Genomic DNA, 16,451 nt, shown 5'->3' with positions numbered 1-16,451 from the left:
CGACTAATCGGCACTTGAATGGCCGATTAGTCGGCCGACTAGTCGGCTAGTCGGCCAGATCATTAGTTTCGTATAAGTTCAGGTGAAAAACAATATTTGTGCTTCTTTGGTTGCGCTATTCATCATATTAGCTTGGTTAAAAGGTGTACTCTACAGGTTCAAAGACCTATCCCAAGAATCCTCGTTCAATTTCTGTCTTTAGTTCTTTTATTTTGCGATCCTGAGCAGACCGTCAGTACAGCTTGTAGGAGGTATTTCCAAGGCTCTATTTTCCGTACGTAGTCGCCAGTTAAGAACCTATCCCCTGTGGTCAGCGTCATTACGAGCAACGTGCCCTGTCTAAGTCTCTAAATTTAGCAATAACATGAATAGTTCCTCGTGCCTCCACCATTAAAAAAAACTGAATAATGATAATAAAAAATTAACTATAGAACTTGCACATGAAATTACACGAGAATCAGTTGAGATTGACCTGTAGAGGAAAAAACCAGCCCCCCAACATACGATAACGATCAAACGGTCAATTATATGAACAAAAGTTTTCGTATGCAACCGTGAATAGGTATTTTAGTAAAATAAACATAAAACGTATGGTAAATATTGACTGTTGATTTCTATTTTTCTGTTTTTCTTTCACTAATAAAGTGCCGACTAATCGGCCATTTTTGCCGACTAGTCGCCGACTAATCACCGACTACAAATGTGGCCGGATAGTCGGCTTTCCCGACTAGTCGGCGACTAGTCGGTACATCCCTATTTAGAGGTGTAAATGTCTCTAGGTGTCAGAACTATAAGATTATATAGTTTATCAAATTATCCTTAGAGATGTATAGTGTCTCCAAAATTCAAAATCCTGTATAATTAACACATTCATTAAGAGAAAAGAAACATACGAGAGCAGAATGAGGCGTCTCACTGTAATTACTTCTAGTACCTTACTTTAGTATTTATTATATCAACAGATTTTTCGTCTTGATCCGATTCGCCCTGTGATCCGATTTACCTCGATCTACCCTACGCAATTAACCAGATACTTATCATCTTTACCCTTAGGCTCTTGTCATCAACATAATCTTACTAGCGCTGTCCTGAAATTTTGCTCACTTAGCAGCCTGGGGTCCGCTCGGCAACTTATTAGACTCTTAGCAATTGCATACGTTAGGTTAATCTTACAAAGTTTAATGCTAAACCATGACCTTGTTTTACAGAGGTCCTAAATGAAGCGATTTTCGACGAGGACACAGACGAGATGGTGGTGGTGAAGGACATCGAGATGTTCTCCATGTGCGAGCACCATCTGGTGCCCTTCTACGGCAAAGTTTCCATCGGGTATCTGCCGCAGGGCAAGATCCTTGGACTTAGCAAGCTGGCCAGGTAGGCCTTTATCTTATTGCTTTTTTAACCCTTAGCATGCTGAGGGTACCAGGCTTTCCCACATACGACACTTCAAACATGTGTTCTATATTCAATGAGTAAGACTGACATCCGATTGTCATTTTTTATCTGTCAGCCTGCAGCTGCTGATCTGTTAATGCCAGATTTATCTATTTGTTGAAGCAATTTAAAGAGATCAGACCTTCCAACTGGGTGGCCAAACTATCCCTTCTTGTATTTAAGCAAACCGCAAGTAACTCTCAGCCTACAAAACTAGGCAGTTAGCAATATTAAATAAGACTAAGGGTCACTTGCACCAAACCCCCTGTCACCGTTTTAGCGTTCGCTAAATTTTATTGGTCATAGTTCTCTGCTGCTTGACGTTTATCAGCCTGTTAATTGTGGTTGGTGTAACTGGCCCTAAGTGTTCTAAAGTATTGAGCTACATTGCACAAGGTTATAGCCACATAATCAGGCATTGCACTTTAACAGATACCCTTATTATGTTTGGCAAAATGTTGTAAACATGTCAAATATAAACGAAAATATAGAAACGAAAATGAAGCTATAGTGTATAACTTGCTAACTATGTAAACAAAAGTCACTAATAAATTCATCAGTCAGGGACAATTTCAATATGGCGGTTTGTTTACATAGTTAGCAAGTTCCATAGAATGACACTTTATAGTGTTAATGAATACTTTTTCAATTCATAAAAACCCTCTCTAATTTTCTATCAACATCATCTTTAAGTTTATGTTTTTTTTCTGAATAATCTAACAATTTCCCTTTCAATTTCCAGGATAGTGGAGATCTACTCCCGCCGCCTGCAGGTGCAAGAGAGACTGACCAAACAGATCGCTATTGCCGTCACCCAGGCCGTCCGACCGGCGGGCGTGGCTGTCGTCATCGAAGGAGTGTAAGTATAGGGTAGAACAGAGGTTTCCAAACCCCAGCCCGCGGGCCAAATCCGGCCCGCGACGCGTTCCAATCCGGCCCGCCGACACCCAAAGCGAGTGCCCACTGTCCGGCTCCAGGGGTTCAGCATTCATTAAGAGTGGAACTGTTCCTAACAGCAGCAACCAGGCGCAAAAACCGACGGTGGCCCGCGGGAAAGGGTCATATTGCCACCCTCAGGTATAAAAGTTTGGAGACCCCTGGTGTAGAAGTAAAGTGCATGTGGTGCAAATCCAAAGGTAGTAGTTATCTAAAACACTCAGTGGCGTAGCGTGAATCAATCTAGCCGTGGGCGAAAACCACATCAGCGAGGCCCTTTCCAATGTGTTTTCCCAAGATAATAAAAACGTTGGCTTTGCGAGGCCCCTCTAAGTGCGAGGCCGTGGGCGAAGGCCCCATTCGCCCACGCCTAGCTACGCCACAAAACACTGACCAAAAATAATAAATAGATTGCCTTTGTGGTTGCTCTCACCTCACATCATCTTCGCTAGGGAACCCTTCTATTTTTACTCTGGCCCACACAATTTTTACATGGTTACATATACCATGTAAAAATTGGGAAGAAACACCAACAACCCACTTGATTTATAATGCGATTTTTAAAATTGTTCTTTGTGACATTTTGTGGCATGAAAAAATAACCTAAGTATTTTTATACTTTATAAAATTAATAGTCATTTTTCTCCCACAGTCACATGTGCATGGTGATGCGTGGGGTCCAGAAGATCAACAGCAAGACCGTGACCTCCACCATGCTGGGAGTGTTCCGCGACGACCCCAAAACCAGGGAGGAGTTCCTCAACCTCGTGCACTCCAAGTGAGAACGATGCCGTCGCTGCCGCTCGCTCGAGCCTTAAAGTCTCAAGTCTTAAGCCTTTAAGGCTCGACCGAGCCTTAGAGGCTTGAGCTGGAAATTAAGGCTCGAGATAGCGCTAAGCTACTTTGATAGCAGACCCGCTAGGGCTCGGTCGAGTCATAAAGTCTCAAGCCTCAAAGGCAATTTAAGGCTCGAGCAAGCGCTAGGCTTCATTGATAGCCTCTGGAATAATTATTATTATTAACGCAACTTAAATTATCAAAATAACGCTTCGTTTTATAAAGATTTGTTAAACGTCTTTAATTAAACTAATTTCTTCTTTCTTTTCCTTCTTCTTAATTTCTACAGTGATTTACCAATCTTTATAAAACCAAGCTTTAGAAGTCCCAATATAATGCACGAAATGACTACGCTTGCCAATTTTCAATATATTAAAAAAAATTCAGTGTGGATGTTATTTTTATTAATTATTGATGCGTTGTTGATTCCAACTTAAACTCAAGAACAATAAAAATGTTTTAGTAAATAAACACTCATAAAAAAACCATTTATATTTATGGTCTTCACGTAAAATTTTCCAAGATGTTTTAGATCATAATTATATAACACCAATATTTATTGAATGATAATATTTATGCTAAGCTCAGTAATTTTGTGCATTATTTTGTTACCTTTTTATTGGCTGCTTTTTTATTAAATAGCGTTGTTACTTTTGAACTAAATTAATTTGAATCCGGTTGCAAAATTGTTATTATCTTTTTAATACTTTATTCTTGTTATTTTATTCAGTTTCAATCTTTTTATTTCTTTGCTTTCTTTTGTACTTTTTTTCCAGTATTTAAGTAATTTTGTAAACGGGATTTATAACTGCCTTAGTTTTAGGTATATTAGTTTGCTTTGCTTGTCGAATATATTCGTTATAAATATATTTTTGTAATTGAAATTTACTTAGGTTTTAACCTAATACAAAAGAGCAAAAGTTTACATGACAATAAAATAAGATTTTATGAGAAATATGGTAAAATATATTGCCCAATTACCACGTTTCTCATAAGTTAATTGATATTTAGGCATTTTATATTAATTTAGTTATATTTTTATTGTTGTACAATTGGAAATAAGTGGACCAATCCATTTGTAATATTCTTTTTAATTTAAACAAAAATCTCAAGTAATTCATGGCTGATGCTTGACATTTTTGAAAAATAAACATATTTTTGATGTTTTATTTATACATTTTATATTTATGCCAATGACGTTGCCTTAAATTATGAATGTAATGATTTTTGATGTTTTAAATTATACAATAATGAATGTAATTTGAAAAGTATTCTCATTTAAACAATAAAGGTTTTATTTTAAGTTGAATCCGTTCTTTTATTACGTAGCCCTTTCACAAACGACTATACAAACTTCCTATCTATAAATTGAATTGAAAAACAGCACCACTGAGCTTTATTCAGATTTAGAGTTAGACCAAGAACAGTCTGCAGCGATTTTGATAGCCCACGCAGTGCAAGTGTTATTTATACGTCATAACTTCGTAGAAGTTTGACGTTTAAAATAACAGTTGCACTGCGTGGGCTATCAAAATTGCTGCAGACTTCTCTTGGTCTAGCTCTAACAACTTGTTACTGTTTTGATCGCTCTAAGATCGCTAAAGTTGATTGGTGAATGCGAAATGAAGTAAAGTCTTGCGTGGGATGCGCGCCAACCGCTTAGAGTCTTGCGTGGGATGCTCGCCAACCGCTAAGAGTTTTGCGTGGGATACGCGCCAACCGCTAAGATTGGCGTGGGATGCACGCCAACCGCTAAGAGTTTTGCGTGGGATACGCGCCAACCGCTAAAAATTGCGTGGGATGCGCGCCAACCGCTAAGAGTTTTGCGTGAGATACGCGCCAACCGCTAATAATCGCGTGGGATGCGCGCCAACCGCTAAGAGTTTTGCGTGGGATGCGCGCCAACCGCTAAGCCTTGCGTGGGATGCGCGCCAACCGCTAAGAGTTTTGCGTGGGATGCGCGCCAACCGCTAAGAGTCTTGCGTGGGATGCGCGCCAACCGCTAAGGACCACTTGCACCATTAAATAACCCGGAGTTAACCAGTTAACCTGGAGTTACCATGGTTACCGGTACAATTTGACACTGGGTTAACGGTTTAACCGCTTAACCCCGGGTTAGATCGATGCTGCAAGGTGATCATATCAAAACAGTAACAAATTGTGAAATCAGAATCGCGCTCACTGTGTCTGACACATTTTCATTTTGTAGTGAAATAATCTGTTCTGAAATACGTCTTTTATTTCTGAATACTATAAATAAAATAAGTAAATTTAGTGGAATAGTAGGTAGCGTTCACGAAAAATTAATTAAAAAAAATACTATCAGCCCGATAGCAACACATACAAATAAGTACGTACAAATTTGGAAACAAAAAAATGGGTAAGTCCACTTAACCCTTCTTTGCATGATTTTTTATTTTTGCCCGTAATTAATGTATGTGTCACGTAATTGTTTACTGATTCTGGGAAAAATAATAAAAAAATTATAACATCAATTTTTACTGCGAAATCAAAGTTAGAAATTGAATAGGCTAATTTATATTTATGTAAATATATACTTTTCAGTAATAGATATGTGAATTTTTTTACCACCATTAGAAAGGTATACTATTTGTGATATACATATCACTTTAAAAAGTGCAAAATAAAATACAAGTGCTTCGATATACACGCATCAGCTCTAAGAGCTGCTAGTGTATCAAATAAAATAATAAAAAATAATAATAATAATATGATAAAGTTTTTATATATAAAATAATTACAAACCCCGAAAACACCGTTCAAAATCACATATTAAAAATCATCAACTTTTGGCTTTTTCCTAGTTTTCCGACATTTCGTCTTAAAACAAATGTAATTTTTATAAATTAAAATACTGCATAAATTTATGTAAAAAATCAGAAAATGGATTAGTGTTGAAAGTTGACAGTCTTAAAAATAAATATCTATCACTTCCGAAAGCACCTTTATTTCATAGGACAATGTTATGATGGAAATTTCCATCACCATGCAAAGAAGGTTTAAACTATTTTTTGAATTTTTATTTTGTATTTCATCTAATACCAGTATACATATGAAAGTTTGTTGTATGCTTTTATATAAATAAACAAAAAACGATAGGTACTTGGAATGTCAGAAGCATTCTCAATTTATCAGTTACAGTTCACATCACATCAAACTCGATGTATGTATACTAGGGATGTACCGACTAGTCGCCGACTAGTCGGGAAAGCCGACTATCCGGCCACATTTGTAGTCGGCGATTAGTCGGCGACTAGTCGGCAAAAATGGCCGATTAGTCGGCACTTTATTAGTGAAAGAAAAACAGAAAAAAAAAGAATTCGATAGTTAATATTTACGAAAATAAACATAAAACAATGTTTATTTTACTAAAATACCTATTTAGAGTGCATACGAAAACTTTTGTTGATATCACAGACAAGACATCCTCCAAACTGAGCATAGTAGCTCTACCCCCTCTGCCACAAATACGGTAGTTTTTCTCCATTTTCGAGTCGAAAGTGTCTTTGTGTGACGTCCGTGTCTTTGAACGTACCAATCACGGCACGGGAACTCGCTGACCTCGTCCCCCGCACCCCCGTATTTTTGGCAGCATCGGTTTCATGAAATAAGTGCTCTAAACTCCGTCTAGAGGATTCCTCCTAGTCTATGGTTCATATAATTGACCGTTTGATCGTTATCGTATGTTGCTGGGCTGGTATTTTCCTCAACTAATTGTCGTGTAATTTCATGTGCAAGTTCGATATTTTTTTTTTATTATTTAGTTTTTGTTTTTTTTTTTAATGGTGGAGCCATGAGGAACGAGGGACTATTAATGTTATTGCAAAATTTTGAGACTTAGTCAGGACACGTTGCTCGTAAAGACGCTGACCACAGGGGCTAGGTTCTTAACTGGCGACTACGTACGGGAAATAGAGCCTTGGAAATACCTCCTACAAGCTGTACTGACGGTCTGCTCAGGATCGCAAAATAAAAGAACTAAAGACAGAAATTTAACGAGGATTCTTGTGATAGGTCTTTGAACTGTAGACACAGAGAACACCTTTTAGCCTAGCTAAATTATGATGAATAGCGCAACCAAAGGAGCAAAACTATTGTTTTTCACCTGAACTTATACGAAACTAATGATCTGGCCGACTAGCCGACTAGTCGGCCGACTAATCGGCCATTCGAGCGCCGATTAGTCGGCTAGTCGGCCAAATCAATAGTCGGTACATCACTAATGTATACATATGTAGTGCATAATTGTTTTCAATTGTATTTTCTCGGAAATGTTCGTATTTATTTATCATGCAATTTCATGAAACGTCAGTACTTGTTCTACCGAGACTGACTGAAATACGATGGAAAATAATAATGCACTACATATGTATGTCACTAGCAGTAATAATTACAGAACCGGTAAGTAATGAAGTAATTTCTATTTCTAAACGATTTCTAATGGCATTACTATTGACAGTGTAGTGATTGAAATGAAATCTCACTGTATTAACAATCTGTCAATCATTCTTGTCATTATTACTGGTATAGGTCCTCACTAGTGGTAGTGGTAGTGGTAGTATCGAGCCCGCAGTACATTGTAATCGTATTTTATTGTTTTTATTTTCCAGATCAAACGATGGCGTTCTAGTCAGCCTACCTGGTTTTAAACCTAGAGAACCTAAAAACCGATCTCACCTTTAACGAAGAAAAATAGCGGATCAAGCATAGATTAAGTCATCAAACGTACCTATAAAAATATTGAGTATACTCGTAATTTATTGATTACATTAAAAATGTACAAAGAGAGTTAATGCCTGTGTTAAAGTTATTGTTTTTTCATTACGCTCAAGAACGTATCTAGGTGTATAAACTGAAATAAATGTCATAATACGAAAGAAGATCAAAACCTCCAACCCCGAAATAGCGAAAGTGAAATGGCATTGGTAACATCGATACCTGATCAGCCCATGTAAAAATGTCCACCCTATATTTAAGTGAAATATATTTAGTATGACTTACCTTTTCCCGTCGCATAATATGGCAATATCTGGGAGACCGAGCTTTGCTCGGAAAACATACTCAAAAGTAACCCCCCAGAGATAAGACCTGTAGCTAGATCGATTTTTCGCTCCCAAAAACCTATAGCAAATTTCATCGAAATCGTTAGAGTCGTTTACGAGATCCCCGAAATATATAAAAATATATAAAAGAATTGCTCGTTTAAATGCAATATAGTCAAAGGTTGAAAAAACACCCTGTACAATATTTGGTAGAGCAAAAACCAATTTTTCTCTCCATTACACAAATAGATGACAACTATTATTTAACTGTAATGATTAATGACAGTCACACGAGTAGGTATAGATGGTCAAGCAAATCTTGTCAGTAGTAAAAGGCGCGAAATTCAAATTTTCTATGGGACGATATCCTTTCGCGCCTACATTTTTCAAATTTGCCGCCTTTTTCTACTGATAAGATCTGCTTGACCCAGTTATAAGTAAGATTATTGATGAACACATAGACAGCAAATATTTCTGAGAAATGTTTATTTATGTACAATAAAACATGTTATAGTCGCACCAATAAAAGTCTGCAGCGGATTAGATAGCCTACGCAGCGTAAGTGTTATGTATACGTCATAATTTCATAGAAGTTTGACGTTTGAAATGACACTTGCACTGCGTGGGCTATCAAAATCGCTGCAGACTTTTTACGGTCAGACTTTAAATATTTACATAATATAAAGAAAGCACTATTAAACAATTCAAATACGCCACGGTACTTACCGTAAAAACGTCCAACTGTATGACCAAAAGTAACTCGTATTATCTGGTGCGACTCTTATTTACGTTTAGGCTAAGGCAACATATTTTTATAAATGAAAAAAAAAGAACTCTGGTAAAACCAAAAAGAACCTTGGTATATTGATGCTTAATTACATATTGAACTTGAGAACCATCATAGTCGTAGTAGGTACTGAACTATAATTGAATGGTTTTACGGTACTTTAAATGAAATAAACTAATTTGAACTTTCTTGTTTTTTTTTTATTTTTTACCTGTTCTAAATCTTATCTACACCAAGTTCCGTTGGTTGATAAATGCTAATCAGTAGCTCATTAGCTAAATACAGACTAAAAATATTTTGTTATGAATAGTGTTAATATTACCAAAACAATTAATCAGTCTCATATATTAATGAAGACATTAACTACAAGAAGAGAAATATTAAAGTACAGTTTAAAATCCGACATGGCAGACGGACCTCGTTCCTCATAAAAATACCCCACCATACCCCATAATTTTGCAAGTCGAATAAAATTAAATTCTACTCTTGGAGGTATCAAATTGAACTACGTACCTATAATAACTAGTTCGTAAGACCACGGATTGACTATGAAATAATCGGCAGGAATTTGTGGTCTCAATATAAAAGAAGACCACCGAAAGTGTGGATTAAAATGCTACTAAAATACTTTGGAATAGGGGAGCTACGACAGTTGACATTAGAAATGAAGATCCGGATTTCACTGATAGAGATTGTGATGAAGATTACTTACAAAGCAGGAATAAAGTCTACGACAGGAAAGGTGAGTTTAAACAAACATAAGGTGTAGGCGGGGGAATTTCGACTGCGGGAAATTTCAACTAGGTAATCGAAATATCTTCCATGTTTTACTTTATTAACTATAGTGCCATATATGTCCAGATAGCTAAAAAGATGTTTCCCGCAGTCGATATTGTCCCCCTGCACCTTATAAATTATTTATAAAGGTCCCAAAAAAAATATACCAAAAATGTCATCGCCTCTATCCATTGGATTTACTATTTCCTAATTTGCAAAACCATAGTTTTTGGCAACATTATTACATGGCCTACCTTTTCACATACTTTTAGGTAAGTAGGTACTTATATTTCTTTAAATTATGTTTATTCGGCATCGGTTTTATTCCTATGCTTTATCAGAGCTAAGGTGCAGGGGGTCAATTCGACTGCGGGAAATTTCAACTAATCGAAATATATTCCAGGCTTTACATTATTAGCTAGAGTGCCATGGTGCCATATACGAGTATGTCCAGATAGCGAAAAACGACTTTCAGGTATTCTAGTTCGTTCTATAATAAGAATTTACTAATTTTACGTTCCTTCAAAATAAAATATAGGTAATTAATTTAGTATACTACAGTATTCTACTAAGAATTTTATAAACGTAATTTTATTCTTCAGAGGCCAAGGCCTACACAAAGATCTCGTGATAATCAAATGATTTAGTTACATAACTATATAACAACTGCCTATTCTCAATTTGACAGATTAATAAATTCGCTTAAGATAAAAACGTTCAAATGTCACGTAAATAAGTTAGGTGGTATTATTATTATATAAGCCTATACGGTGTCCCACTGCTGGGCAAAGGCCTCCCCCCTCAATTTCCATTCGTCTCGGTTTTGAGCAATCTCCGGCCAGTCGTTAAGATATGCGTCCAGGCCGTCCCGCCATCTCCGTCTGGGCCTGCCAGCTCCTCGCCCGTCTTGCGGCACCCATACCGTGGTTATTTTGTACACACATTCGTGGACATTTGGTATGAAGAGTTTTTTTTCAATAATAATAATTATTCCACGCAGACGAAGTAGCAGGGAAGCTAGTATATTATGTAACTTCTGAAAGTTTAAAAGTAATTTATTTGCAGGATACAAAATGAGGGTCCTTCCATTGATCTGTCTCCTGCTGGGGTGCTGCTTCGCCGCCCCCAGCGCCAGCGACTCTAAAGAGTCCAATGCCATCGTCATCGCCAACTTCCTCAAAGAAGGATACGTCATCTAAACTTCCAAGCATGATATTGTCAAAATTTTCGCTCCACTGAACCAGTTCCCGAAACACGACTTTTGGTCAGAATGGACTACTATTCATGACGATAGCAGCAGTGAAGAGGCACCCGCGCAACCACGTCAACTCTTCATAGTTGAAGCTGATATCAACAACGGCCAAAAAACAGAACAAGGACTGTACGTGTACAACAACGGCACAGTTACTATACTGCTCGACAACTGCAGAGATGCCGTCGTTAACAACGAAAACGTTATATACTTCGGTGCTAGTGATGGCATTTATAAATACAATGAAGCTGCCAACAAAGCTGAAAAACATGGCTGCGTCACTGACAACATTGTGCAATTAGCGTTCTTTAAAAGCACAAATTCCATTTACTATGTAACTGCAAATCATGAAGTGTTCAAGCTGAACACTGAAGCTACTGCTAGCGAAAAAGTATCTCAACTCAAAGATGTGTATTCGTTTTTGGTTTCGACAGAAAAGCATATATTACTACGATTCTGAAAAGGATGTGTATGTCTGTTTTGAAGGTTTGCCGGATAATATTGATACAATCGCGCTATTTTCTCCCTTATTAGGTATGGAAGAAGGCGCGAGTTTACTTGTAAATAATTTTATGCACTTGATTAAACCTGATGCCACCACGACCATCACTAAAATCAGACTGGAAAGAATACCAACTGCTTAGGAACCTAAACCAACCTGTCACAAATTTTACGCTCAAAACAAGAAACTATATGAAATAGACATCATATCTAGTTTGATGCAAACGGGCATTTCGGGAATTTTGTGAAAATCATGACCATCGTTCCCACCAACTGGGAAAGGGAGGCCGAAGATCGCGACCAATGGAGGAAAACCCTGGGTGAAGGGGTAGTTGCACACGATGAAGCGTGGTTTAGCCTTCTTCACACTAGGCGAGAACTGAGACACCAGCGCGCCGCTCTCCCACCTTCGTCACCGGGCACGGCATTCTCCTGCCAGCTATGCGGTCGCGGCTGCCGCTCTCGCATTGGACTTAATAGTCATTTGCGGAAGTGCCGCACTCTTAATATGGACGCTGTTTAAACCATCATCTTATTGATGTTACAGGCCAATGATGACCATCGTACAAATTAATATTATAATATAATATATGTATGTGCCTTTGTTTTATGATGAATGTCTTCAGTGGTAATAGTTCAAATTATTTATGTCATAATAAATATGTAATTAGTTTATAAATTTATTTTATTTAAAACGATTAATGCTGAAAGGAACCCCACACCCCACAAAACTGTAATGAAATGAAATGAAATGAAATGAAATGTATTTATTTGTCAGAATATGGTACATTGATGTGATCTTAAATTAGAATGAATGCAAGTTCCATCATATTCTACCGTGAAGTCGGTGTACAAATATTTTTACTTATATCTAATTCTTACATATATATCTTTGGTTTACACAATATATTAAAATATAACTAGGTACAATCAAACAGCTAAACTATGAAGCTAATCAGTTTGATCCAGAAACTCTTTTACACTATAAAAACAATGCTTAAGTAGGTAAGAATCTAAATAATGTTTGAACAATGTGGTTGGTTTGAAGGAACAGTTTACCTGTGGGATCGACAGTTGTTTGATCATGCAAAGCGTGCCATTGTTAAATCGTGCAACCTACATCATGTAGGTTGCACGATTGCATTGCATGATGCAATATATGCAAGAAACATTATTAGTATGGGATGGGGTTCTAATTTCTAACCCACCCGTTTGGTGATTGGATGCTAAAATCATATATGTTATTTATACCAGAAATGTTCACTTGTAATATTACAAATTTCATATGCTTATCTGAACACTTCGTCGCTACTAGAGCCTGTCTAAGTCTTAAGCTAACTCCATTGACTTATTGGTTTGTGGTGACTGGTGACACTTTAACACTATATTGTTTGCCATAGTAGATGCAGAGTTAGCTTGGTCGGACTCTACAGACAATACCAGAGGGACTTTACTTATTTTTTAACCTAATAGGTATGTATACCTACGAATAGATATGCATGTTTTTTTAAAGATTACGTTAGGTCAAATGGCGACCGTGATAATATGCACTGACAATTACAGAAATCAGCAGCTGCAATAGCAGAAATTCTTTTTACTATCTTGCAAACAGCCGTACACTGCACCGGTAAGTCTAGATTTTGTGCATAATAAATTAATGACCCTCTATATGAAGCTGTATCCCTGGTTCGAATCCCGGTAAAGGCATTTATTTTTGTGTTTAACACGAATATTTGTTCCTGAGTTATTAACGTTACTCATGTATTAGTAAGTATCTATTTATGTATATATACCGTCGCCTAGTAACCATTGTACAAGCTTTACTTAGTTTTTGGCTGATCTGTGTAAGATTGTCCCCAAATATTTATTTATTTATTCATGTCCACAATATTTCATTAAAAGTACTTAATGGTACTCTTATTAACCCTTCTTTGCATGATAATAGTAATATAGTAAATGTCTAAATAAACTTACGAAGGAGCATGACATCGATATTTTCAACAGCAACATCCAAACTGTGCGGCGTATCCTGACAGAGGAGTTCTTTAAATGAGCATGGCTTATTGGATTTTGAAATTTCATTGTGCTGTGTTTTTTCTTTATTTCTTTTGAATCTTCTTTAGTAATACGAATTCAAAATTAGTTACTCTGCCTTTGGCGTTGAAATTAATGTGTAGTGCAATAGTGCTAACCACCAATTGTCTTTGTTAATCTGTATTTACTGGTGAGAACCTGTAATTGGCTTTTTGTATCACATTTATAAAACCTATTAACATGTTAACAGCTGTTGGATCTCCGAATAGTAATAAATTAATAAATAGAAAATTAAAATGATTTTTTATTTTTGCCCGACATTAATATATGTGTCACGTAATTGTTTACTGATTCTGGGAAAAATTATAACATCAATTTTTACTGCGAAATCTGTGTAAGTAATTGAATAGGCTAAATAGTAAGGGGTATAATAAAAAATTTACTGCCATAACAAAGGTACACTATTTGTGATATTCCTATGATAAAGTTTGTAAATATAAAATAATTGCAAACCCCGAAAAATCTGCCCAAAATCATATACTCCGACATTTCGTCTTTAAACAAATGTAATTTTTATAAATTAAAATACCGCGTAAATTTATGTAAAAAATCAGAAAATGGATTAGTGTTAAAAGTTAACAGTCTTAAAAATAAATATCAATCACCTCCGAAAGCCAGGAAGGCTGGTGGCAACCATGCAAAGAAGGGTAAAACTACGCATCCCTTCATTGGTTCGCAATTTACTTTTGATTTCTTTTTCAGGCTACCAAAATGAAGATCCTACCATTTATATCCTGTCTCTTCCTAGCGTGCACTGCCGCACCTAGCACTAGTAAAACAGTCATCGTGACAGAAAACTTCTTCAAAGAGGAATACATCATCTACACCAGCGAACACGACATCGTGAAAATATACGTCCCCTTCAACAAATTAAACTTCCAAAATGATGGGCCAAATACAATGTTTTTTGTAGAAGCTGAAATCAATAACAGTGAACCAAAAGATAAAGGATTATACGTTTTCAAAGACGGTAAAGCTACTAAAGTACTAGACAATGGCAGAGACGCCGTAGCTACTAATGAAAATGTAATTTATTTCGGAGCTAATGATGGCATTTACAAATATAATGAGGCTGATAATAGTGCTGCGAAACATGGCACTGTTACTGATAATATTATTCAACTAGCGCATAACAAAGTGACAAATACTGTTTACTATTTAACTGCAAACCATGAAGTGTTCAAGCTTAATAATGAAGCAACTAATAGCGTTAAAGTAGCACCCGTCAAAGATGTACAAGCTTTTGTGTTCGGTTTTGAAGGAAACATGTATTACTTAGATTCTAAAAAGAACGTGTATGTATTTAACGATGCAGATAACACTGAACCTAAGAAAGTAGTAGGTTTACCGTCTCAAATTAATAAACTCACGCTAATTGCACCCCTAAACGGCATGGAAAAAGGATCAGTTTTGCTTGTAGATAAGACAATATACGTTGTCAAGCCAGATGCTACTATTAGTAGAGAACTCAGACCAACAACTGAAGTCAGCTTGGAAGTAGAACTGACTGCCTTCGGACCGCAACCAACTATGATCCAATTTTACGCTAAAGACAAAAAACTGTATGAATTTAATTTTTTCACTATTATGAAACAGCACAAGGAATATTTTGAAGACTTTTAATAATCCTTGTACTACTTAAAAGGTATTGCTAAAGGTTGTATGTACGAATTTGTTAAACTCTTAAATTTACGAGAATAAGGCGATCACAAGTGAACCAATTAAGAATAAATTCCATCAGATAAATAACAAAGTTATTGCAGCGTTTACTCGATTTTCATTTTAATAAATTAATCACAATTTTTAAGTTGTTTAATTTTAATACCTATGCCTAATTGAAGATAGACGCTAATCCTAATAAGTAGAATCTTAATTTCCTATTATTTAAATATTTTCTTAGAAATAATCACAACTATACAGCGGAAACACATTAATTCCTACTTATAATAGACTAAGAGCTAACCCCGGAATTGGTAAATATACAAAACAATTAAGGGAGCAACGAAACCTCATCGATAGAGGACAGATTGGCATGTCAGCAAGGGTTGTATAATCTATTGAGGGCGTTTAATTGATACCTAGCGGCTTTAGCTTATTTTTACCCGACTACGACAATCCTAAAAGGAGGGGTTATGGCTTTAGGCGTTTTAGCAATTTATGTCTGTAGATTTATGTAGAAGTGTGGGTAAGTACTGTAAGTAGTAGGTAAGTACTGTTTTCGTAGCGACGAAACTGCTAAGCCGATTTTAATAAATGAGTTTTAGAACGAGTTATCTTTATTGTGGAAATGAAATATACTACTATTTTCTCGATTGAATTTAAACCCCTGCAGCTGGCCTGCTAAGTGATAGTGGCCTGAATAACTATGTATTTGTAAACAAAAAAAATTTAGTAAGTAGGAAAATACTATAGGTTTCGTTGCTCTCATAATTGTTTTGTGTGTTGAAATGTATATTTTATTTACTAAAATTCTAGATCTTTCGTGTTTCACGCATAGGGATAACGGTAGGAAAACAACAAGTTAACAGCGTGATCCCAGATAAACTTCGCGTTTGTTGATCAACATTTAAGTTTAAAAAATATTACCTAGGTATAATTGTGTGCCTTATACACGAATGTAGATAGCTTCTTCAATTGGGGCACATATTAAATAGAGTTAGACCAACAAAAGTCTGCAGCGATTTTGATAGCCCACGCAGTGCAAGTGTTATTTTAAACGTCAAACGTCTATGAAATTATGACGTATAAATAGCACTTGCACTGCGTGGGC

At 36.4% G+C, this 16,451-nt stretch overlaps 2 protein-coding genes across 3 annotated transcripts in view; both read left to right on the top strand.

Moving 5' to 3' along the window:
* The window catches only part of LOC134801841 (GTP cyclohydrolase 1), a 32,150-nt gene extending 28,832 nt beyond the window's left edge, over nt 1–3,318 (top strand). Inside the window, exons 4-6 of one of the 2 annotated variants that reach the window (XM_063774477.1) lie at nt 1,209–1,374; nt 2,177–2,293; nt 3,023–3,318. In XM_063774477.1, coding sequence (XP_063630547.1) covers nt 1,209–1,374; nt 2,177–2,293; nt 3,023–3,152 — 413 coding nt within the window. In that variant the 3' untranslated portion in view covers nt 3,153–3,318. The remainder of the gene's footprint in view (nt 1–1,208; nt 1,375–2,176; nt 2,294–3,022) is intronic. The other variant, XM_063774476.1, reaches the window with a different exon arrangement.
* Nucleotides 3,319–14,383: 11,065 nt separating this feature from the next.
* Nucleotides 14,384–15,304, top strand: LOC134801714 (uncharacterized). The gene has a single exon (XM_063774311.1). The coding sequence runs from the start codon at nt 14,393–14,395 to the stop codon at nt 15,302–15,304; it is 912 nt and encodes a 303-aa protein (XP_063630381.1). The 5' UTR covers nt 14,384–14,392.
* Nucleotides 15,305–16,451: the final 1,147 nt, after the last annotated feature.

This window comes from Cydia splendana, chromosome 23, assembly GCF_910591565.1.
Source record: "Cydia splendana chromosome 23, ilCydSple1.2, whole genome shotgun sequence".
Lineage (NCBI taxonomy): Eukaryota > Metazoa > Arthropoda > Insecta > Lepidoptera > Tortricidae > Cydia > Cydia splendana.
Note: the sequence above shows the minus strand (reverse complement) of the source record. Positions and strands in the feature narration are given on the sequence as shown.